The following is a 24716-nucleotide window of genomic DNA, read 5'->3' on the forward strand; positions in this document are numbered from 1 at the left end:
GGCCTTAGACCTATGACCTGGGGCTTTGGGCCTCGGGCCTGGGTACTAGGCCTTCGAGCCTGGATCCTGAGGCTTTGATCCTCAGGCCTGCAGACTAAAACCTGGTGCTTGGGACCTGTGGCTTGGTTTTGACCATCTCTTCTGTTCTGATCCTCACTGAGGTTGGGTTTCAATCACACTCCAATACCTCACACATGGGCCATTTTTCAGCTGTGAGCATAAACAGCAAATACTCTCAGGAGCCTATTAAGAACATAAGAACTAGGAGCAGGAGTAGACCATCTGGCCCCTCGAGCCTGCTCCGCCATTCAATGAGATCATGGCTGATCTTTTGTGGACTCAGCTCCACTTTCCGGCCCAAACACCATAACCCTTAATCCCTTTATTCTTCAAAAAAACATTCTATCTTTATCTTAAAAACATTTAATGAAGGAGCCTCAACTGCTTCACTGGGCAAGGAATTCCATAGATTCACAACCCTTTGGGTGAAGAAGTTCCTCCTAAACTCAGTCCGAAATCTACTTCCCCGTATTTTGAGGCTATGCCCCCTAGTTCTGTTTTCACCCGCCAGTGGAAACAACCTGCCCGCATCTATCCTATCTATTCCCTTCATAATTTTCTGTGTTTCTATAAGATCCCCCCCTCATCCTTCTAAATTCCAATGAGTACAGTCCCAGTCTACTCAACCTCCCCTCATAATTCAACCCCTTCAGCTCTGGGATTAACCTAGTGAATCTCCTCTGCACACCCTCCAGAGCCAGGATGTCCTTTCTCAGGTAAGGAGACCAAAACTGAACACAATACTCCAGGTGTGGCCTCACTAACACCTTATACAATTGCAGCATAACCTCCCTAGTCTTAAACTCCATCCCTCGAGCAGTGAAGGACAAAATTCCATTCGCTGTCTTAATCACCTGTTGCACCTGTAAACCAACTTTTTGCGACTCATGCACTAGCACACCCAGATCTCTCTGCGCAGCAAGTTTTAATATTTTATCATTTAAATAATAATCCCTTTTGCTGTTATTTCTACCAAAATGGAGAACCTCACATGTGTCAACATTGTATTCCATCTGCCAGACCCCAGCCCATTCACTTAACCTATCCAAATCCCTCTGCAGACTTCCCGTATCCTCTGCACTTTATGCTTTACCACTCATCTTAGTGCCGTCTGCAAACTTGGACAAATTGGCCTTGGTCTCCAACTCCAAATCATCTATGTAAATTGTGAACAATTGTGGGCCCAACACTGATCCCTGAGGGACACCACTTGCTACTGATTGCCAACTAGAGAAACACCCATTAATCCCAACTCTTTGCTTTCTATTAATTAACCAATCCTCTATCCATGCTACTACTTTCCCCTTAATGCCATGCATCTTTATCTTATGCAGCAACCTTTTGTGATGCACCTTGTCAAAAGCTTTCTGGAAATCCAGATATACCACATCCATTGGCTCCCCGTTATCTACCGCACTGGTAATGCCCTCAAAAAATTCCACTAAATTATTTAGGCACACCCTGCCCTTTATGAACCCATGCTGCGTCTGCCCAATGGGACAATTTCCATCCAGATGCCTCACTATATCTTCCTTGATGATAGATTCCAGCATCTTCCCTACTACCGAAGTTAAGTTCACTGGCCTATAATTACCCACTTTCTGCCTACCTCCTTTTTTAACCAGTGGTGTCACGTTTGCTAATTTCCAATCCGCCAGGACCACCCCAGAGTCTAGTGAATTTTGGTAAATTATCACTAGTGTATTTGCAATTGCCCTAGCCATCTCTTTCAGCACTCTGGGATGCGTTTAGCACAGTGGGCTAAAAAGCTGGCATGTAAAGCAGAACAAGGCCAGCAGCACGGGTTCAATTCCTGTACCAGCCTCCCCGAACAGGCGCCGGAATGTGGCGACTAGGGGCTTTTCACAGTAACTTCATTTGAAGCCTACTTGTGACAATAAGCAATTTTCATTCCATCAGGGCCAGGAGACTTGTCTACCTTTAGCCCCATTAGCTTGCCCATCACTACCTCCTTTGTGATAACAATCATCTCAAGGCCATCACCTGTCATAGCCTCATTGCTATAAGTCACTGGCATGTTATTTCTGTCTTCCACTGTGAAGACCGATCAAAAAAACCTGAACAGTTCCTCAGCCATTTCCTTATCTCCTATTATTAAATCTCGTTTCTCATCCTCGAAAGGACCAATATTTACCTTAGCCACTTTTTTTTGTTTTATATATTTGAAGAAACTTTTACTATCTGTTTTTATATTCTGAGCAAATTTACTCTCATAATCTATCTTACTCTACTTTATAGCTTTTTTAGTCGCTTTCTGTTGCTCCCTGAAGATTTCCCAGTCCTGTAGTCTCCCACTAATCTTTGCCACTTTGTATGCTTTTTTCTTCAATTTGATACTCTCCCTTATTTCCTTAGATATCCACGGTCGATTTTCCCTCTTTGTACCGTCCTTCCTTTTTGTTGGTATAAACCTTTGCTGAGCACTGTGAAAAATCGCTTGGAAGGTTTTCCACTGTTCCTCTGCTCCCAGTCTACCTTAGTTAGCTCTTCTCTCATCCCATTGTAATCTCCTTTGTTTAAGCACAAAACACTAGTGTTTGATTTGACCTTCTCACCCTCCATCTGTATTTTAAATTCCACCATAATGTGCTTGCTCCTTCCGAGAGGATCCCTAACTATCAGATTATTAATCAATCCTGTCTTATTACACACGACCAGATCTTGGACCGATTGTTCCCTTGTAGGTTCCATTACATACTGTTCTAGGAAACTATCGCGGATACATTCTACAAACTCCTCCTCAAGGCTGCCTTGACAGACCTCGTTAAACCAATCGACATGTAGATTAAAATCCCCCATGATAACTGCTGTACCATTTCTATATGCATCAGTTATTTCTTTGTTTATTGCCTGCCCCACCACAATGTTACTATTTGGTGGCCGACAGACTACTCCTATCAGTGACTTTTTCGGCTTACTATTCCTGATTTCCACCCAAATGGATTCAACCTTATCCTCCATAGCACCAATGTCATCCCTTACTGTTGCCCGGATGTCATCCATAAATAACAGAGCTACACCACCTCCCTTACCATCCACTCTGTCCTTCCGAATAGTTTGATACCCTCGGATATTTAACTCCCAGTCTTGACTATCCTTTAACCATGTTTCAGTAATGGCCACTAAATTGTAGTCATTCACGATGATTTGCGCCATCAACTCATTTACCTTATTCCGAATACTACGAGCATTCAGGTAAAGTACACTTATGTTGGCTTTTATACCTCTGGTTTGAATCTTAACACCTCGATTAGTAACCTCTCCTAAGTTATATTTCCTATTAACTTTTGTCCTAATTTTCCTTGTCGTTGAACCCATATCTTCATGTAACACCCTGCCGCGTCGCTTACAAAGGACAAAGAGAACAAAGAACAAAGAAAATTATAGCAGAGGAACAGGCCCTTCGATCCTCCCAGCCTGCGCCGATCCAGATCCTTTATCCAAACCTGTTGCCTATTTTCCAAGGATCTACTTCCCTTTGTTCCCCGCCCGTTCATATATCTGTCTAGCTGCATCTTAAATGATACTATTGTGCCCGCCTCTACCACCTCCACTGGCAATACGTTCCAGGCACCCACCACCCTCTGCATTAAAAACTTTCCACGCACATCTCCCTTAAACTTTCCCCCTCTCACCTTGAAATCGTGACCCCTTGTAATTGACACCCCCACTCTTGGAAAAAGCTGTTGCTATCCACCCTATCCATACCTCTCATAATTTTATAGACCTCAATCAGGTCCCCCCTCAACCTCCGTCTTTCCAACGAAAACAATCCTAATATACTCAACCTTTCTTCATAGCTAGCACCCTCCATACCAGGCAACATCGAGATGAACCTCCTCTGCACCCTCTCTAAAGCATCCACATCCTTCTGGTAATGTGGCGACCAGAACTGCATGCAGTATTCCAAATGTGGCCTAACCAAAGTCCTATACAACTGTAACATGACCTGCCGACTCTTGTACTCAATACCCCGTCCGATGAAGGCAAGCATGCTGTATGCCTTCTTGACCACTCTATCGACCTGCGTTGCCACCTTCAGGGTACAATGGACCTGAACTCCCAGATCTCTCTGTACATCAATTTTCCCCAGGACTCTTCCATTGACCGCATAGTCCGCTCTTGAATTAGATCTTCCAAAATGCATCACCTCACATTTGCTTGGATTGAACTCCATCTGCCAATTCTCTGCCCAACTCTCCAATCTATCAATATTTTGCTGTATTCTCTGACAGTCCTCCTCGCTATCTGCAAGTCCAAAAGAACAAATTTTTTGCTCCTTGGAGCTACTGCTTTCTATTTCTGCCCAGCTCAGAGGCTGGTCCGTGGGCGTCTCGCACATACCATTTATGTTTTTACTTCCTATTTTATTCCTTTTAGTATTACTGGGCCTATTTACTGAGCTCCCCTCAGTCACTGTACCTTGTACTGTCGCTCTTTTTGATTTTTGACTATGGCTTCCCTGCCTTACACTTTCCCCCTTCCTGTCTTTTGTTTCTGTCCCTATTTTACTACCTTCCTACTTCCTGCATTGGTTCCCATTCCACTACCACATTCGGTTAAATCCTCCCCAACAGCTCTAGCAAACACTCCCCCTAGGACATTGGTTCCAGTCCTGCCCAGGTGCAGACCGTCCTGTTTGTATTGGTCCCACCACCCCCAGAACCGGTTCCAATGCCCCAGGAATTTGAATCCCTCCCTGTTGCACCATCTCCCGAGCCATCTCCCGAGCCACACATTCATCCTATCTATCCTGACATTCCTACTCTGACTAGCTCATGGCACTGGTAGCAACCCTGAGATTACTACCTTTGAGCTCCTACTTTTTAGTTTAACTCCTAACTCCCTGAACTCAGCTTGTAGGACCTTGTCTCATTTTTTACCTATATCGTTGGTGCCTATGTGCACCACGACAGCTGGCTGTTCACCCCCCCCCCCCCCCCCCCCAGAATGTTACTGGGTGAATGGCTATTTGGGAATTCAATTCAGTTTAACACTCAGTGAAAATAATAGGTTGATACCAGTAAATATGATCATGCAGCTATCAGACTGTAATAAAAGCCCACTTCATTCTATAATGTCCTTTAGGGAAGGAAATGTGCCATCCCTACCCGGTCTGGCCTACATGTGACTTCTGAGATACACCATTGCTGTCGACTCTTGATGGTCCTCCCAAAGCAACCTGGCAATCCACTCTGTCAGGGCAACCAGGGATGGGAAATAAATGCCAAGGTGATCGCATGCCAAGATGACTGAAAAAGGTTATTCAGCCAACGAAGCCATCATAGACAACACCGGAAAGAAGCAAAATACAGAGTTTGTGATTCCGATGAGCCTGTCTTCACATAACATGGGACCATCTTCCATGCAGAGTCACTGGACAGTTATCAGCAGTGAGTGACCTGGCTGAGCATGATGGGAGTTGATTGCAGTAAAATCCTAATTGTATTTCCTCACCTTGGCTCAGAATCAGAAAGTCTGGATTTGAATCACAATCCAGAGATGAGAGCAAACAATCTTGGCTGACGCTCCCGGTGTTGAAAGCCCACTATTTGATGAGCCAATAAATCGAGGCTCCCTTTGTTCTCTCAGGTGGAGAGAAGTGCGGTGACCAATTTGAAGAGGAGCCTTGTGAGTTACCCAAGCTGTCCTGGTCAGTGTTAATCCACCAACAAAAATCACGAAACTGAAGGCCATTTATCACATTGCTGTTTCTGGGATCTTATTGTGCACAGACTGGGTGCTGTGCCTCCTAAATTACAACAGTGTTTTCAGCAATAATTCATGGGCTGCAAATACCCTTTGTACAAAACAGCTGGAGCTGGTGAAAGGCAGGCAGTAATGGAAAATCTTTCCTTTGTACTACTGGCTTCTGTGTAACTCTAGTCCTATATTGTGTCATTGAAACTTGAGCTCGACATCATACACCCCGTTCTGGTGATGTTGTTCATTTCCTAAACGAAAATTCAAAACAAAAACAAAGCACCTTGTTCCTTTGTTGCATGACTGAACTTTGGGTGGGGTAGGTTTTGGGGCAGTGCACAATTTACACTCAGCCAATCAGTCAGGATATTGCTTCTATTTGCAGAGTCAGTTCTAAGTCCACATTGTGGCATAACTCATGATAGAGAATGGGCCTGCTGTTTGCAGTTTGCCAAGAAAGTGATGGACAAATTTAAAGGGATGTGGCCATCTAAAAAGATCAGGGACTAAGCGTGAGTTAATAGCATTGCTGAGGGATTATTTAGATATAAGTGAGATATTAATTATTTAGATATTGGTTGGCTGATGAACAATAGAGAGTGGAAGGGAATTCCATTGCCTGGGAGTAAATGTGGAGGGAGGAAACCGTGGATGTATCAAAGTGGTAGAGTGAAGCCACACTCCAAACACCTGATTAGTCGCTGGCATACATGAGTGAGGTGGCAGCAAGGTGGGTAGATCACTCTTGACTGGAGGGTGCCCCTTGATTGACAAGCTTTGCAGTGAACCTGGAAAGAGGGTGTTATAACCCATAAAAGACCTACGGGGTGGAAGCAATGAGCCTCCTGTGAGCCTTGTTGAGTACGAGCCCCCCCCACCTCCCCTCCCCCCCCTACCCCCCACCCCCACCCCCCCCACCCCCACCCCCCTCCCACCCCCCCCACCCCCCTCCCACCCCCCACACCCCCCCCCCTCCCACACCCCCTCCCCCCCCACCACCTCGAGGGGCAGGGTGCCCATGGTCACTCTAATAATTGATCATATAAAGGTCGACCAGTTTTGCTCCTGAGGGGTGGAGCGCCCATGAATACTCTAATACTCTGTAATATAAAGGTCGGCAAGTTTTGGTAACGGCACCTCAGACCTGGCTGGGATCTGGAGAGTACTGCACATACTATTACTTTGTAATAAAACTAGTTTCTGTGATCTGCTTATCTTGGACTTGCTTGTGGTCACTAAAGCGGGGAGAGAGGCATGAGAACTGACAGTTTCTGTCACTGACAGTGCCAGAACATACTGAATGTGAGCTGTTGTCTTTAAAGTGTTGTTGGGTCAATTTATAGGGATACAACCACTGCGAGCATATATGAGGATGAAATACGGGCAGCATTTATAAAGATGTTACAGCAGCAAAGATCTCAGGATAAACCAATGATTGCTACTCTGAATGAGGAGTCAGGAATCCAAGTCTGTGTCCAGGAGCTGGGGTGGAGCTACATTCCCAACTCAGTTTCATGGAGTTGCTGCTTCATTGCTGGATGGATGCAAAGAAAACAGAGAGCACAGTTGGCAGCGTCAGCTTCAGGCTACACATTAATTTCCTATGCAGCAAGTGTCACAGGTCCCAACTGACCACTCTCTGCATTGCCATCTCTGCATATTCACTACCAGGTAGGTGCCCCTTGGCCTACGTACCTATGGAGGAGCGGGTGGTTGGTAGAGCAGCTGCTGGTGTTTACCAGCTATGTGTACAGTCTACCCTACTAGCGGATATGTGCAGCCCGGGGTCAGATTCAGGCCAAGGATGGAAGGCTTTCTTGCCGCTGTTTTGCTAAAGATCATGCCCCGCCACCTGCAGACTTTGGGATTTTGGTACCTTTCTACTGACGTTTGTCTGTTTTGGAGAGACTATCTGGGGTTTTCCCCGAGGAGTTGCCATGTCACCGAGTGGCCATTTTCTGCTGGATGGCTGGTGAACTTTTCAAGCTGCACCGGATGTCAGCGAGTTTTGTGTCGGACACTGTTTTGTTGCATTAGGACTGACCTTTTGGACTTTTGTGTTTGCTTTGTCTCTGTCCATGTGGTTACACTGCTCTGCTTGCTGGGTGGGCAGGTTACCATGGTGCTGTGAAGGAAGGCCCCTCTCTCCTCTGCCACGCCCTTGTGTGTAACTTTCCGGTGGTCTGTGCTTGCGGAGGGAGCCTTTCCTCTGATTTGAGGCTGCTGGGCGGTGGGGAGGGGGTGGGCAGGTGATGAATGAAGCGGCTGTTTGCCGGCTTTCTGGCTAGCGGCCTGGAACTGTTGTTTTGGATTTAACTGGGAACCCCTTCGGGGGGGGGGGGGGGGTGCGGGGGGTGGACAGAGGATGATTGTGTACGTATATGGGTGGTTTTCTGTATTTAGTAGATGTTTTTGACATGCTACTGTTTTCTGTTGTCTCTGCTTATACTGTTTCTATATGTTGATGAATTGTTTCGATGTTGACAGACTATATATGTGCTGTAAGTGAACAAATTGGCTATATGCTGGCTTTTAGCCAGTGGCCTGTTCCATGGTTCATTGTATTGAGCTGCATTGTGGCCCCTTTGTGGGAGAGGGGGGTATTTTCCACTCTCTCTCTCGTACTGTGCCCTATGTCGACGTGCCCCTTTTCGGTGGTCTGCGTTGCTTGCTGGAGTGCCTCTTCCGCCGGTGTGGGGCTCCATTCGGGGTGGGGATGGTTATCTGTGTGTGTACTGAAGCTATTGTATCATGTGACTGTTTTTGCGATGTAACTGTTGAAGTGAGTCAAGGCTTCGTGCCTTGCGACTGTTTTTGCTCTGTGACTGTCGAATTGTTAATAAACATTATGAAATGTACCTATAAGAAATGGGTGTTTATCAGTGATGTCAGAGTGTGGGTGGAGCTGGGCTGTCTGTCAGCTTTTTACTTTTGTTTTAGGCTGTTTGCGACAGAGTGTGTTTTAGTTTTGTTTTCAGTGTTGGAGCTGAAGCCAGACAGAGCAGTTGTACTGTTGATCTCTCTGCCATGAAAAGACTATCTCTTGATCATTTGATGAATTCAGAATTATAAATGTCCTCAGCAGTGAATGTAAACCTAATGTGCTTCTGTTAAAATGTGTTTTTGGGTCTTCTGGATGTTGTTTGGGAAGTAATTAAGGATTACTTAGTGTTGTATTCTTTGGGTGTTGTATTTGAATTAATGGTTGCTAAGATGTTCACTGTATGATTTAAAAAGGTTAACTTGAGTTCATAGAATAAACATTGTTTTGCATTCAAAAATACTTCTCCATTTCTGCTGTACCACACCTGAACAGTGGGCCGTGTGCTCCCCATACCACAATCTATTAAAAGTTCTGGGTCAGGTGACCTCCATGATACACTTTGAGGTTCTCTAAACGCTGGCCCATAACAAATTGGGGGCTCGAGGGAGATAAAAGTCTATCTATTGGATTGGCTTAGTGAATTTAAAGACAGTGAGGGGTGAGCATATTGTGGTTGCTTATCACATGAGGTATTTTCGTTTAAGTAGGGAGTGTGTTGTGGGCAATAGCTCTTTAAGAGGCTCTGAGGTTTTTGGGGGGTGGAGACGGTCACATGCAGTACCTTACGGACAGAGAATAAAAGCAGACTGATAAATTTGGCAAAAGCATTGCAGTTAACATTACCTGACAAAATGTGAAAAGATGAGGTAATTATGGAGGTTGCTAAGCACTTAAAGTTGCCTGAGATACAGTTTGACTCATTGGGAATGGCAAAAAATTCAGTTACAAATTAAACAAATGGAACATGAGAAAGAATTAAAGCAGCTTGAATACGAAAGAGATAGAGAGGAAAAAGAAAGAGCAGAAAGGAGAAAAGAACGAATAGCTTTTGCAGAACAAAAAGAAAGAAAAAGGGAGATACAGATCAGAGAAAAAGATAAAGAGAGAGAGTTTGAACTTCAGAAAATGGCCATGAAACATGACAGTCAGTTAAAATTGGCAGGCATAAAGGGAAACATACAGTTGGATGATTGTGATGAGGATAGTGAGAAAGAGCGTCATAGTCGAAGGCTTGGTGGGGATCCATTTAAATATGTCCAAGCATTGCCAAGGTTTGATGAGAAGGAGGTAGAAACCTTTTTCATTTCATTTGAGAAGGTAGCTAAACAAATGAAATGGCCACAGGACATGTGGTTATTACTGATTCAAACAAAGCTGGTAGGGCTAGTGAAGTGTTTGCATCACTACCGGAGGAGGTATCTGGGATGTATGAGGAGGTGAAAACATCCATCTTAGGTGCATTTGAAGTAGTGCCTGAAGCCTACAGACAAAGGTTTAGAAATTTAAGGAAACAATTTGGTCAAACATCATGGGGCGTCATTCTCCAACCCCCCGCCGGGTTGGAGAATCGCCGGGGGGCTGCCGTGAATCCCGCCCCCGCCGGTTGCCGAAGTCTCCGGTACCGGATATTCGGCGGGGGCGGGAATCGGGCCGCGCCGGTTGGCGGGCCCCCCCGCCGGATTCTCCGGCCCGGATGGGCCGAAGTCCTGCCGATAAATTGCCTGTCCCGCCGGTGTGGATTAAACCACCTTTTGAACGGCGGGACAAGGCGACGTGGGTGGGCTCCGGGGTCCTGGGGGGGTCGCGGGGCGATCTGGCCCCGGGGGGTGCCCCCACGGTGGCCTGGCCCGCGATCGGGCCCACCGATCCGCGGGTGGGCCTGTGCCGTGGGGGCATTCTTTCCCTTCCGCCTCCGCCACGGTCTCCACCATGGCGGAGGCGGAAGAGACTCCCTCCACTGCGCATGCGTGGGAAACTGTCAGCGGCCGCTGACGCTCCCGCGCATGCGCCGCCCGGGGATGTCATTTCTGCGCCAGCTGGCGGGGCAACAAAGGCCGTTTCCGCCAGCTGGCGGGGCGGAAATTCCTCCGCCGTCGGCCTAGCCCCTCAATGTTGGGGCTCCGCCCCCAAAGATGCGGAGCATTCCGCACCTTTGGGGCGGCACGATGCCCGTCTGACTGGCGCCGTTTTGGGCGCCAGTCGGCGGACATCGCGCCGTTTCGGGAGAATTTCGCCCATGGAGTTTGAAAGGATCAAACAGAGTAATTTTGATAGGTGGATAAGGGCTTTGAAAATAGACCAAACGTACGAAGCTCTCAGAGAAATTATACTTTTGGAGGTGTTTAAAAATTCAATTCCTGATGTAGTGAGTACTCATGTGGAAGAGCAGAGGTTTAATACTGCGAGGTTAGCAGCAGAAATGGCAGATGATTATGAATTAGTTCATCGCTCAAAGCTTGGTTTCCGACATCAGTTTCAGCCTGTGAGAGATATAATCTGGGGACATGAGAAATACTCAAGTGGTAAAGGTAAAGGTGATCTGATGGGAGATAATAAGGAGAGTGTACCGCAGATTAAAAAAGAAATCCAGGAGGGTGGAAGTGACATGAAAAGTTTCAAATGTTTTCACTGTAATAAACTAGGCCATGTAAAGTCACAGTGTTGGTGGTTGAAGAAAAGCACTGGGAAGACTGATGTGGTAAAACAGGATAAGACAGTGGGATTTGTTAAAGTAGTAAAGGAAAGCCGAAGTGAAGCAAAGGAGGTGCAAAAGATTGTACAGCCTGATCAAGAAGTGATTGATAAGAAGGTGCCAGATCTCTTTAAAGCATTTACTTGTGTGGGTAAAGTTTACTCATGTGTATCAGGAGGAGTAGGTAAAGAAGTGACAATTTTATGAGATACGCGAGCTAGTCAATCTTTAATTGTAAGAGATGAGGAGTTATGTAGTTTAGGACGAATATTGCCAGAAAAGGTGGTAATATGTGGAATTCAGGGTGAGAGGAGTAGCGTTCCATTATATAAGGTAAGGTTTGAAAGTCCAGTGAAGAGTGGTGAAGTGGTAGTGGGAGTAATAGCAAAATTATCTTGCCAAGGAATACAGTTTATCTTGGGTAATGATATAGCTGGATCGCAGGTGGGAGTGATGCCTACTGTGGTTGATAAGCCAGTGGAAAATCAGACAACTGAAGTGTTGAAGGACGAATATCCTGGGACTTTTACGGATTGTTAGTAACAAGGTCGCAAAGTCATAGGTTAAGACAAGAGGAGAAATCAAAGAGTGAAGATGAAATTGTAGTGCAATTATCAGAAACGATTTTTGATTAGATGGTTGAAAAAGAACAAGAACAGGTGGAGGATGAGGCGGATAATTTTAGTTCAGGAAAATTGGCAGAGTTGCAACAGAAAGATGTAGAAATAAAACGGATGTATCAGAAAGCATATACTGAAGAGGAATTTGAGTGTATACCAGAGTATTATTACCATAAAAGTGATGTCTTAATGAGAAAATGGAGACCTTTACATAAGCAGTCGGATGAAAAGTGGGCAGAAGTTCATCAAGTAGTATTGCCGGTAGGGTAAAGAAAGGAGGTGTTGGGAGTTGCACATGAGGTACCAGTGGGAGGTCATTTGGGAATAAGGAAAACTCAAGCTAAAATACATAAAACATTTTTATTGGCCTTGACTGCATAAAGATGTAGTTATATTTTGTGAATCATGTCACACATGTCAAGTGATAGGGAAACCTCAAGCAGTGATAAATCCTTAATACCCATTCCAGCATTTGAGGAACCTTTTACAAGGGTCCTATTTGATTGTGTAGGACAACTTCCTAAAACAAAAAGTGGGAATCAATATCTTTTGAATATAATGGATGTGTCTACTAGGTTTCCAGAGGCCATTCCAGTACGTAATATGACAGCTAAAATGATTGTGGAGGAGTTACTCAAATTCTTTACTAGATATGGACTACCCACAGAAATACAATCGGATCAAGGATCAAATTTTACCCCAAGGTTATTCAAAGAAGTTATGGATAGCTTAGGAATAAAACAATTTAAATCAACGGCGTACCATCCAGAATCGTAGGGAGCATTAGAAAGGTGGCTCAGACTATATGGATGATATGAAGGTGGCATCAGATGAAACAATCGGATCAAGGATCAAATTTTACCTCAAGGTTATTCAAACAAGTTATGGATAGCTCAGGAATAAAACAATTTAAATCAACTGCGTACCATGCAGAATCACAGAGAGCATTAGAAAGGTGGCATCAGACATTAATGTCAATGTTGAGGGCTTATTGTTGAGATCATCCAGAGGATTGGGATAAAGGAATTCCATTTGTACTGTTTGCGATTAGGGATGCACCTAATGAGTCAAACAAATTTAGTCCTTTTAAACTAATTTTTGGTCATGAAGTAAGAGGACCACTTAAATTGATTAAGGAATAATTGGTGTGTGAGAAATCGGAACTTACATTATTGGATTGCATGTCAAATTTTCGGGAACGATTTAATAGAGCAAGTGAATTGGTTAGACAGCATTGAAAAATTGCACAACATGTGATGAAATGGGTAGCGGACAAGAACTCCAAAGTTCATAGTTTTGCCAGTGGAGATAATGTTTTAGCGTTGTTACCAGTGGTAGGTGAACCTTTAAAAGCAAAGTTTTGTGGACCTTATCAGATCGAAAGGGAATTAAGTGAGGTGAATTATGTAGTAAAAACACCAGATAGAAGGAAAACTCACCGAGTGCGTCATGTGAATGTGCTTAAAAGGTACTTTGAAAGGGAAGGAGAGAAAAAGGAGGAGTTTTAATGATTCTAACTCAAAGTGATGAACCAAATCCAGATGAATGTGAATGTAACATACTTCAAATTAAATTAGAAAATGAGGATGTTCTTAAAAATTGGGATAAATTGTTGAATTACCTTCCAGAGAAAAAACGGACTGACCTGACAGAGTTATTGATATCATGTGGGCAAGTTTGTAGAGATAAATAGGGAAGTACTAAAATGGCTACCCATGATGTAGATGTGGGAAATTCTGTTCCAATCAAACAACATCCATACAGACTTAACCCTTTAAAATTGGCATAGGTTAACAAAGCGATTGAGAGTAAGCTTAAAAATGGCATAATTGAAGTGGGTTGCAGTCAATGGAGCTCGCACATAGTGATGGTACCTAAACCAGACGGTACCCAATGGTTGTGTGTGGACTATAGAAAGGTTAATGCAGTTACAAGAACGGACTCTTATCCCATCCCACGTTTGGAGGATTGCATTGAGAAAGTGGGACAATCAGCTTTAATTTCCGAACTGGATTTACTTAAAGGTACCTTTATCTGAAAGGGTGAAGGAGATTTTAGCTTTTGTGACTCCAGATGGTATATATACCAATTGAAAGTTATGCCATTTGGCATGAAAAACGCCCCAGCCACATTTCAACGGTTAACTAACAAAGTCATTTCAGAGTTACCCAATTGTGCGGTATACATCGACGATCTGGTAATTTTCAGCCAGACATGGAAAGAACATTTAAAACATCTGATGGAGTTATTCAATTGACTCCAGGAGACGGGTTTGGTGGTAAACCTAGCCAAAAGTGAATTTGGAAAAGCCCAAGTCACTTTCCTTGCCCATACAATTGGACAGGGTCGAATGGTCCCACGGGGATGTGAAAACGAAAGTTATTGGGGAGTTTCCGATACCCTCTACATGATGGGAAATAATGCGATTTCTTGGTATGAGTGGATTTTACCGGAAATTTGTACCGAATTTTAGAGTGTGGTCACTCCACTGACGGACTTGCTCAAGAAGCGTAACAAATTCAGTGAACAGCGGAGTGTCAACAGGCATTTGACGGCCTGAAGACTGTGTTAACCACTGCTCCTGTGTTAGCCATCCCAGATTATACCAAACCATTCAAAGTGGCTGTTGATGCGAGTAATGTGGGCGTAGGTGCGGTGCTTCTACAAGACGACGACGAAGGGTTCGCGCAGCCTATTGGTTATTTTTCAAAGAAATTGAATTCTCACCAGAAAAAGTATTCAACGATTGAGATGGAGACTTTGAGTTTGGTGCTGGCTTTGCAACATTTTCACATTTATGTGACCAGCAATCCGTCTGACACCAGCATATATACTGATCATAATCCGTTGACATTTTTGGAGTGATTCTGGAATAACAATGCAAGGCTGTTTCACTGGAGTTTATTGTTACAGCCATTCCATTTAAAAATAGTACATGTGGCAGGACGAAAAAACGTGATGCCCGATGCTTTGTCACGAATGTGATGAACAGAAGCAGGTCCAGTTGGAGGAAGAAGAACAAAAATAAAATGGACTATATTATTATTCCTGTGTGCATGTGTTGGTTTTTTGAAACAAAAATGTGTATTTACTGTGTGCATTTCTTAAAGGATAGTGAAATGGTGAAAAATGAAACCATCTTGAAGTTGATGGGTGGAGGTGTCATGTGAGAGTACCTTTAAGAAATGGGTGTTTATAAATGGGTGTGTAGAAAATTTCTGTAGCGAGAGTACCTTTAAGAAATGGGTGTTTATTACTGCAGTGATGTCAGAGAGTGGGTGGAACTGGGCTGTCTGTCAGCTTTTTACTTTCGCTTTAGGCTTTTTGCTGCTGGGTCGGTTTGATTCCATTTTAGTTTTGGAGAAGCTGCAATCACAGCAGGATGTGTGTGAATCCCTGCAAGCTTTTGAGTGTCCATTTGCTGATTTCAACGTGGTAACTGTTCTCAGTAGTGAAGTTAAACCTGATGTCTTTCTGTAAAAAGGTGTTTTTAAGTCTTATTGATGTTAAAAGGACAGCTTAAAGGATTACTTAGTGTAGTAGTCTTTGGGGGTTGTATTTGAATTAATGGTTTCTAAGATGTTCACTGTATGTTTTAAAAAGGTTAACTTGAGTTCATAGAATAAACATTGTTTTGCTTAAAAAAATTCTTTGCCATTTCTGCTGTACCACACCTGTAGAGTGGGCCATGTGCTCCCCATACCACAGTATTAAAAGTTGTGGGTCAGGTAAACTCCATGATACACTTTGGGGTTCTCTAAACCCTGGCCCATAACAAATGGTACAGGTCAACAAAAATGTCTCAACATACAAAGAATGGGAGAGTGGAACAGAAGTATTGTTCTCCCAGTCCTCCCATTTGACTCAAATTCCTGTCCCTATACGCATGACTCGAGAACCAGGGAGAGAAGGATAAAGTCATGCAAACAAGGTAAAATAGTGCACACATGGGCGGCAGGGTAATGCAGTGGTTAGCACTGCTGCCTCAAGGCACTGAGGACCTGAGTTTGATCCCGGCTCCTGGTCACTGTCCGTGTGGAGTTTGCACATTCTCCCTCTGTCTGCGTGGGTTCATCCCCACCACCCAAAAAATAGGTGAATTGGCCACGCTAAATTGCCCCTTAATTAGAAACAAAAGGAATTGGGTACGCTAAATTTTTTTTTTTTAAATGGTGCACACCTTCCCATGCAGCAATTTCTCGCAACGACCAAGAGAATTCAGAATAAGGGGCGGGATTCTCTGATCCTGGGGCAAAGTGTTGACGTCGTCGTAAATGCCGAAGCGTTTTACGAGGGCGTCAACAGGCCCCGAGGAGCAGTGATCCTGCGCCGCACGTAGGACGAGCACGGCACTGGAGAGCCTTGCGCTGCTCCAGCTGCCGATCCGGGTGTCAGAACGGACGCCAAGGGTCGGTGCATGCATGCTATGGCCGGCGCCAGTTCGCGCATGCGCGTGGGTTGCCTTCTCTGCGCTGGCACCGACGCAACATGGTGGAGATCTGCAGGGGCCCGGCGCGGAGGATCATAGGCCACTCCCAGGATTAGCCCGCCCACCAATCGGTAGGCCCTGATCGCGGGCCAGGCCACCGTGGAGGCCCCCCCTGGGGTCAGATTCCCCCTCCCCTCCCCCCAAACAGCCCCCCCACCCCTCCCCACCGCAACATGAACGCTGAGGTCCAGCTGGGTAGGACCATACGTGAACGGCGCCGGCGGGAATCAGCCTAACTCGGCGGGCACTCGGCCCATCGCGCTGGGAGAATCGCCGGGGGGGGGCCGCCGGCCGGAGCCGCGCCGACCGTGCCGGCGCCAATTCTCCGCCACCCAGTGTCGGAATGGCGTCGCGTGAATTGCTCCAACCCCCCCGCCGATTCTCCAACCCGGCGCAGGGTCGGAGAACCCAAGATCTTTGCGCCGTGTTCGGGCGCGTACCAGAACATAGCTTCCTCAACTGCAGCAACACCAGAGGAATCAATAACATGCTGTAACCCGCTCCCCTAGGATATCAGACCCATCTGCATCCTTGCAGGAACAAATGGTGGCTTGTTTAACCAAAACAAGAATTTAAAAATTACAAAGAAAACTTGTGAGAACCCCAGTTCTGAAAGGATATTTTCCGTCTAGCACAAGAGGCAACAAAACTCGAAACTCAGGCACAGTACAGAATGATCATTATTCCACATATTTATACAGAGCGCACCAGCAAATATTCATATCATAGATTTGGTTATTGTCATTGCAATAAGCACTTCCCAAATGTGGTAAACTACTGTATTAGATTGTACTTCCTGTTCTTACTTCTTGTACTTACTGTTCTTACTGTTTGTTACATGACTGGGTTTGACCCTGCTGGCTCCGCCTGTGGCTCCACCCCTCGGGCTCAAGTATAAAGGTTGCTAACCTCCGGCCCTACCCTCATTCTGGGACCGGCTGCCAGCAGGTATCATTTAGCCGATTAAAGCCAGAGTTTACTCTTCCGACTCTCGTTTGTCGTCATTGATGGTTCATCAATTTAATCAGCTAAAATTTTAAGATTGATCCATCGCTCAAGCCTGATCGCCCAGAGCTGGACCCCCAAGCAGCCGACGCCACTGCCACGTTTGAACACTGGCTAAGCTGCTTTGAATCTTACATTGATTCTTCCGGCGACACCATCACTGAGACCCACAAGCTGCAAGTCCTCAACTCTCAGGTGAGCCCGCAAGTTTTCCTTCTTATCAGGTACGCTACCTTGTATGAGGATGCGATAACGCTGTTGAAGAGGCAGTATGTTAAGGAAGGCAACGAGGTGTACGCTAGGCATCTCTTTCCCACGAGGCGACAGTGCCACGGAGAATCGCAAGCTGAATTTCTGCGCGCCTTGTGGGTACTCAGCCAGAACTGCAGTTGTAAGGCGGTATCAGCTGTCAAGCGCACCGAATTACTGATCCAGGACGCCTGTGTCGCAAGCATAAAATCTAATTACATCCGCCAGCGCCTACTAGAAGGGGGTACACTCGACCTCCAAGACACAGTACAGCTCTCGGACTCGTTGGATGTGACGTGCCATAACATGGATGCCTACACCTCCAACCACGCGTCACCCTCATGGACGTCGTGGGTGCTGCCATCACCCGACCCAGGGGTGCCACAAGCCTGTGCTGCTCAGCGTCCCACCAATTCTGGAGGCCCGAAATGTTACTTCTGTGGCCAGGGCAAGCACCCCAGACAATGCTGCCCAGCGAGGAGCGCGATCTGCAAAGGGTGCGGAAAGAAGGGCCACTTCTCTAAAGTCTGCCAGGCCCGACCTGTTTCTAAACCCAGCAGCGCTGCGTGTAGCCCGCGGGGACCGCCCCCATCTTTCACGTCATCCGCCACATGCGACCCGTGGGGGCCGCCACCTTCGACGCCACCCGCCACGTGCGACCCGTGGGGGCCGCCATCTTGGCCGCCATCTAGGCCGCCATCTTCGACACCACCCACCACGTGCGACCCGCGGGGACCGCCATCTTCGACGCCACCCACCACGTGCGACCCGTGGGGGCCGCCATCTTGGCCGCCAGCTAGGCCGCCATCTTCGACACCACCCACCACGTGCGACCCGTGGGGGCCGCCATCTTCGACACCACCCGCCACGTGCGACCCGTGGGGGCCGCCATCTTGGAATCACCCCACCGCCTCCCGGAACCCCTGCTCACCAGATCATTCGCTGGCCTCCGCTACCCTCGATCAGCCCACCCACCTTCCGAAGCTCGCCTCCATCACCCTCAACCAATCTCGACCTCATCACCTCACTAAATCCATGATGGCCGTCCGGATCAACGGCCACGAGACGACCTGCCTCTTGAACTCCGGGAGCACGGAGAGTTTCATTCACCCAGGTACGGTACGGCGCTGCACCCTCCCAATTTTACCCACGACCCAGAAAATCTCCCCGGCTTCCGAATCACATTCCGTGGAAGTCCGTGGGTACTGTGTTGCAACCCTTACAGTACGGGGCATTGAGTACAAAAATTTCAAGCTCTACGTCCTCCCCCAACTCTGCGCTGCCTCACTACTAGGTCTAGATTTCCAATGCCACCTCAAAAGTCTTACCTTGGAGATCGATGGACCCCTGCCCCCTCTCATCATCTGTAGCCTCTTGACCATTAAAGTCGCCCCACCCCCACTCTTTGCTAACCTCACCCCGGACTGTAAGCCCGTCGCCATTAGGAGCAGATGATACAGTACTCGGGACAAGGCCTTTATCAGGTCGGAGGTCCAGCGACTCCTGCGGGAAGGGATCATAGAGGCCAGTACTAGCCCCTGGAGAGACCAAATGGCGGTCGTCAAAACTGGGGAGAAGCACCGGATGGTCATTAACTACAGTTAGACCATCAACCGGTACACGCAGCTCGATGCGTACCCTCTCCTCCGCATATCTGACATGGTCAATCAGATACCGCAGTAACGACCTTATCCACTGTTGACTTGAAGTCCACATACCACCAGCTCCCTATCTGTCCGGAGGACCACCAAAACACTGCCTTCGAGGCAGATGGCCGCCTCTACCACTTCCTCAGGGTACCCGTCAGCGTCACCAATGGGGTCTCGGTCTTCCAACGGGAGATGGACTGAATAGTTGACCAGTACAGGCTGCGGGCCACATTCCCGTATCTGGATAATGTCACCATCTGCGGCCATGACCTGCAGGACCATGACGCTAAACTCCAGCATTTCCTCCACACCGCCAAGCTCCTTAACCTCACATACAATAAGGAGAAATGCATTTCCCCTGGCCTCTTGTTACCCAGCATCCTTTTCTCCTCCTCTGCTAGACACCCCTCCCCCTTCCTTTCCATGCTTTCTGAAATCCTTTGTCTGTGAACTCACTAGAATTAGACCGGCCTACATCTACATTACTGTAACTAATATTTAAACTAACTATGTTATATCACATTCGTCATTCCCTCCTTTTATCATTTCATGATAACCTATCTATTCAATCCATCGTTACGGCCCCTCATCTAAAAAGATTTGTCACTGCATTTCCAATTTCTGAGGTTTTTTCTCTCAGAATTCAGTTGAGACTGCCCGGCGTGCTAACTGATTATGCAGCATCCACGCCGAGGGGCGGGGGACTGTGGTAGGGACTAGAGTCCCGATAGCAATTTGGCGGGGAAATGGGTGTGACAAAACATTGGTCGCTGTGCCCCCTAGTGGCCATTCGTCACCCTATTTGTTCCTTAAGGTTGCTGGAACTTCCACTCCCCCACTGCCCCAAGGCCCTGAAAAGATACCTGGGGTTCTTTTCCTATTATGCCCAGTTGGTCCCCAATTATGCGGACAAGGCCCACCCACTCATTAAATCCACCATTTTTCCCCTGACGGCTGAGGCCCGCCTGGCCTTCAACCACCATCAAAACAGATATTGCCAAAGCCACGATGCATGCAGTAAACGAGTCCATCCCATTCCAGGTGGAGAGCGATGCGTCTGACATTGCTCTGGCCGCTACCCTCAACCAGGCGGGCAGGCCCATGGCTTTCTTCTCCCGTACCCTCCAGGGCTCTGAGATTCGACACTCCTCCATCGAAAAGGAAGCCCAAGCCATTGTAGAAGTTGTGCGACATTGGAGGCATTACCTGGCTGGCAGGCGATTCACTCTCCTCACTGACCAACGGTCGGTTGCCTTCATGTTCAATAACACACAGCGGGACAGGATCAAGAATGACAAGATCCTAAGGTGGAGGATCGAACTCTCCACCTATAATTATGATATCTTGTAACGACCTGGGAAGCTCAATGAGCCCCCAGATGCCCTATGGTACATGTGCCAGCGCACAAGTAGACTAATATCGGACCCTCCACAATGACCTCTGTCACCCGGGGGTCACCCGTTTGTTTCATTTTATCAAGGCCCGCAACCTGCCTTACTCCATCGAGGAGGTCAGGACCATGACAAGGGACTGCCAGGTCTGCGCGGAGAGCAAACTGCACTTCTATTGACCGGACAGACCACACCTGGTAAAGGCCTCCCGCCCCTTTGAGCGCCTCAGCATCGATTTCAAAGGGCCCCTCCCCTCCACTGACCGTAATGTGTACTTTCTCAACATCATTGATGAGTATTCACGTTTCCCTTTCGCCACCCCGTGCCTTGACATGACCTCTGCCAGTCATCAAGGCCCTGCACGGCCTCTTCACCTTGTTCGGTTTCCCCACTTACATTCATAGTTCTTCCTTCATGAGTGATGAGCTGCATCAGTTCCTGCTTAGCAAGGGCATTACCTCAAGCAGGACTACCAGCGGGGAAACGGACAAGTGGAGAGGGAGTACGTGACGGTCTGGAAGGCCGTCCTTCTTGCCCTACGGTCTAGAAGTCTCCCTGTCTCCTGCTGGCAGGAGGTCCTTCCTGTTGCCCTCCACTCCATCAGGTCGCTCCTGTGTACCGCCACCAATGCGACACCTCACGAGAGAATGTTTGTCTCCCCCAGGAAGTCCACCTCAGGGGTCTCGCTCCCGTCCTGGCTGACGGTTCCAGGGCCCGTCCTTCTCCGGAAGCAGGCGAGGAGTCACAAGTCGGATCCCCTGGTCGAACGGGTTCTTCTCCTCCATGCTAGCCCTCAATATGCCTACGTGGCACACCATGACGGGCGGGAGGACACAGTCTCCCTTCGGGACTTGGCACCCGCAGGTTCCCCAGCGACCATCACCACTACCCCCGACTCTACACTGTCTCCCTCCATTGCTACTCACAACTCTACACCATCTCCCTCCGTTGCTACGGATCCAGAAGACAACACGCTCCTGGATACGAAGGACTTCATCCGACACCAGTGTCCTCACCACAGCCAGGACTGAGGCGATCACAGCAGAAGGTCAAAGCCCCCGACAGACTCGATCTCTAATTCAACTAGTCCACTTCACCCCCGCCGGACTCTTTTTTAACAGGGGGTGAATGTGGTAAACCACTGTATTATATTGTACTTACTGTCCTTACTGTTTGTTACATGTCTGGATTTGTCCTTGCTGGCTCCGCCTGTGACTCCACCCCTCGGGCTCAAGTATAAAGGTGGCTAACCTCCGGCCCTACCCTCATTCTGGGACCGGCTGCCAGCAGGTATCTTTTAGCTGATTAAAGCCACAGTTTACTCTTCCAACTCTCGTCTGTCGTCATTGATGGGTCATCACCAACACACTAACCAAGACAGGATAAAAAAGGAAAAACTACCAGGAGTTGATGGTCTCAGGATAAAAATGACCAAGGCCATAAGCCTGTGTTCCTCAATTGCACACACGCCACCATACGACAAAGAAGAGAAAAAGCTGCTCATTCACACAGAGGGACATCCCAACAATAAGTGCGGAGGCATTGGGATATCAACCACAGTACAGGACCAGACCCAGCACCACACCCATATGTACTTAGGAATCAGTAAATCAAGGATATGCAAAACACATCCAAACTCAGCCTCTCAGGACATCCCCATAAGAACCTGCAAGAAGGGACAGCCCAAGCATAAGGGAGCAACAGGATATCAGCCATAGTACCGGACCTGACCTTGTCCAGCACATTGGAGTCAGTACCCCCAGGATACTTAGCACAAAGCTTACCACCTAGCCGGTCCCGCTCCTCACTAACTACAACTGGCGCAGGGCACCAGCCCCACCGACACAAGAAAAATCACGTCAACCTCAATCGAACAGACCCCACTACTGAAGTGAAGAAGAATTGTCAAGACACGCATCAATTGGCTGTCATCGGAGGGGGGCCAATTCCCTTCCTCCCCCGCATATAATAAGGGATCCCCCACTTAATCGGATAGACTGAAACAGGACCCTTACAGCACGGTGCTCACCCAGATAAAGAGAAGGAACCCTCCTAGGGGAGAAATGCCCTATTCAATCAAGGAAAGCTGGACACGGACCAGCATTGTATGCTACTGCAAGGACAATACTATCGGACAAAACAGCACTGCCTCAAAAAGACAAAATACTGCCTCCCCAAAGAAGACCCAACCACAACAAGGAGGGCACTCCAGATAAACTGGAGGAGGGTGACTAACATCCCCATCATCCATATTTATATGGACGATAAGGGAATAGTGTAGATGGACTTTAGAGTGGTTTCACATGTCGGCGCAACATCGAGGGCCGAAGGGCCTGTACTGCGCTGTAATGTTCTATTTTCTATGTTCTATCGTGCCCTACTCTATAAAACAGTTTCACAGTTACATGGACAAGGTGGGTATAGAAGGATATGGACCAAATGCGGGCAAGTGGGACTAGCTTAGTGATAGAAAATGGACGGCATGGCCAACTGGGCCAAAGGGCCTTTTTCCATGCTATAAACATATATGGCTCTATCCCCAGCCCAAAGAAAGGCTCCATCAACACAGAGGCATGGTATACAGACTATCACTTCAACAAAACAGGCAAAGATTAACTGATCACAAAATGGTGCCGACGAATATTCATTTTCCCAACTCCTAAAGTTCCTAAAACGCCAACGCCCTTGGAATGTTTGATGGGGACAGTGTAGAGGGAGCTTTACTCTGTATCTGACCCCGTGCTGTACCTGTCCTGGGAGTGTTTGATGGGGACAGTGTAGAGGGAGCTTTACTCTGTATCTAACCCCGTGCTGTACCTGTCCTGGGAGTGTTTGATGGGACAGTGTAGAGGGAGCTTTATTCTGTATCTAACCTTGTGCTGTACCCGTCCTGGGAGTGTTTGATGGGACAGTGTAGAGAGAGCTTTATTCTGTATCTAACTCGGTGCTGTACCTGTCCTGGGAGTGTTTGATAGGGACAGTGCAGAGAGGATTTAACTCTGTGTGTAACCCATTGTTGTACCTGTATTGGGAGCGTTTGATGGGTTATGTGTAGAGGGAGCTTTACTCTGTATCTAACCCCGTGATGTATCTGTTCTGGGAGTGTTTGATGGGGACAGTGAAGAGGGAATTTAACTCTGTGTGTAGCCCGTGGTGTACCTGTCCTGGGAGTGTTTGATGAGGATAGTGCAGAGAGAATTTCACTCTGTGTGTAACATGCTATACCTGCCTTGGGAGTGTTTGATGGGTTCTGTGCAGAAGGAGCTTTATTCTGTATCTAACCCCGTGATGTATCTGTCCTGGGAGCCTTTCATGGGCACAATATAGAGGGTGATTTACTCAGTTTCTAACCCTGTGTTGTACCTTCCCAGTGGGTTTTATGAGGTAATACTGGGGCTATTGCGATTGGAAGTGTTTTATTCCCTAGCACCACAATCCCTACATCACTAGACACAAATAACTTATATTGAACGAGACCGATTAAACAATCCATTTTGAGGTTAATTGAAAACACTCGTGCTCAAACTTACCATCTCCACTGTGATGGCCGAATGTATTCCTCCAGCTCTGTTAAATGCCCAGGGGAAGTTGAGGAGTCCGGCACCAAGGGCTGATTTTAACAGGATGAAGACAGCTCCGCAAGAGGACAAACCTGATCTCCTTGTGTCCAAAGTGTTTGGCTTGGCCAGGAGATTAATACTCTCTCTCGCCAGCTCCTCCATCTGCACCAATCACAGCACTATTCCAGAACCACTTAACCTGCTCACAGTTGGACTTATCCAGCCATGAATGGACTCTCCTCCCACTGCCCTATTCTTGTTGGGAGCTGCTTCGCCCTCTTGTCTGGCAGAATGTTCTTCAGTTTCTGAGAGTCGGTATTGGTGGTCCTCTCGCCAATCAACCTTTGCAGAAGTTCTCTTCCATTAGTCAGAGTTTGTTGGAGGTGTGACCTTGTGTCAAATCTCCCATCAACTGAGACTGAACAAAAGCAGCAGATTGGAGGTGTCAGTCTA

General features: G+C 47.2%; 1 protein-coding gene across 1 annotated transcript in view; it reads right to left on the minus strand.

Annotated features, from left to right (window-relative positions):
• slc38a8a (solute carrier family 38 member 8a) overlaps positions 1–24425 on the minus strand; it is a 192407-nt gene extending 167982 nt beyond the window's left edge. Inside the window, exon 1 of the mRNA XM_072518660.1 lies at positions 24234–24425. Coding sequence (XP_072374761.1) covers positions 24234–24425 — 192 coding nt within the window. The remainder of the gene's footprint in view (positions 1–24233) is intronic.
• Positions 24426–24716: the final 291 nt, after the last annotated feature.

The sequence above is a fragment of the Scyliorhinus torazame genome, chromosome 10 (genome assembly GCF_047496885.1).
Source record: "Scyliorhinus torazame isolate Kashiwa2021f chromosome 10, sScyTor2.1, whole genome shotgun sequence".
NCBI lineage: Eukaryota > Metazoa > Chordata > Chondrichthyes > Carcharhiniformes > Scyliorhinidae > Scyliorhinus > Scyliorhinus torazame.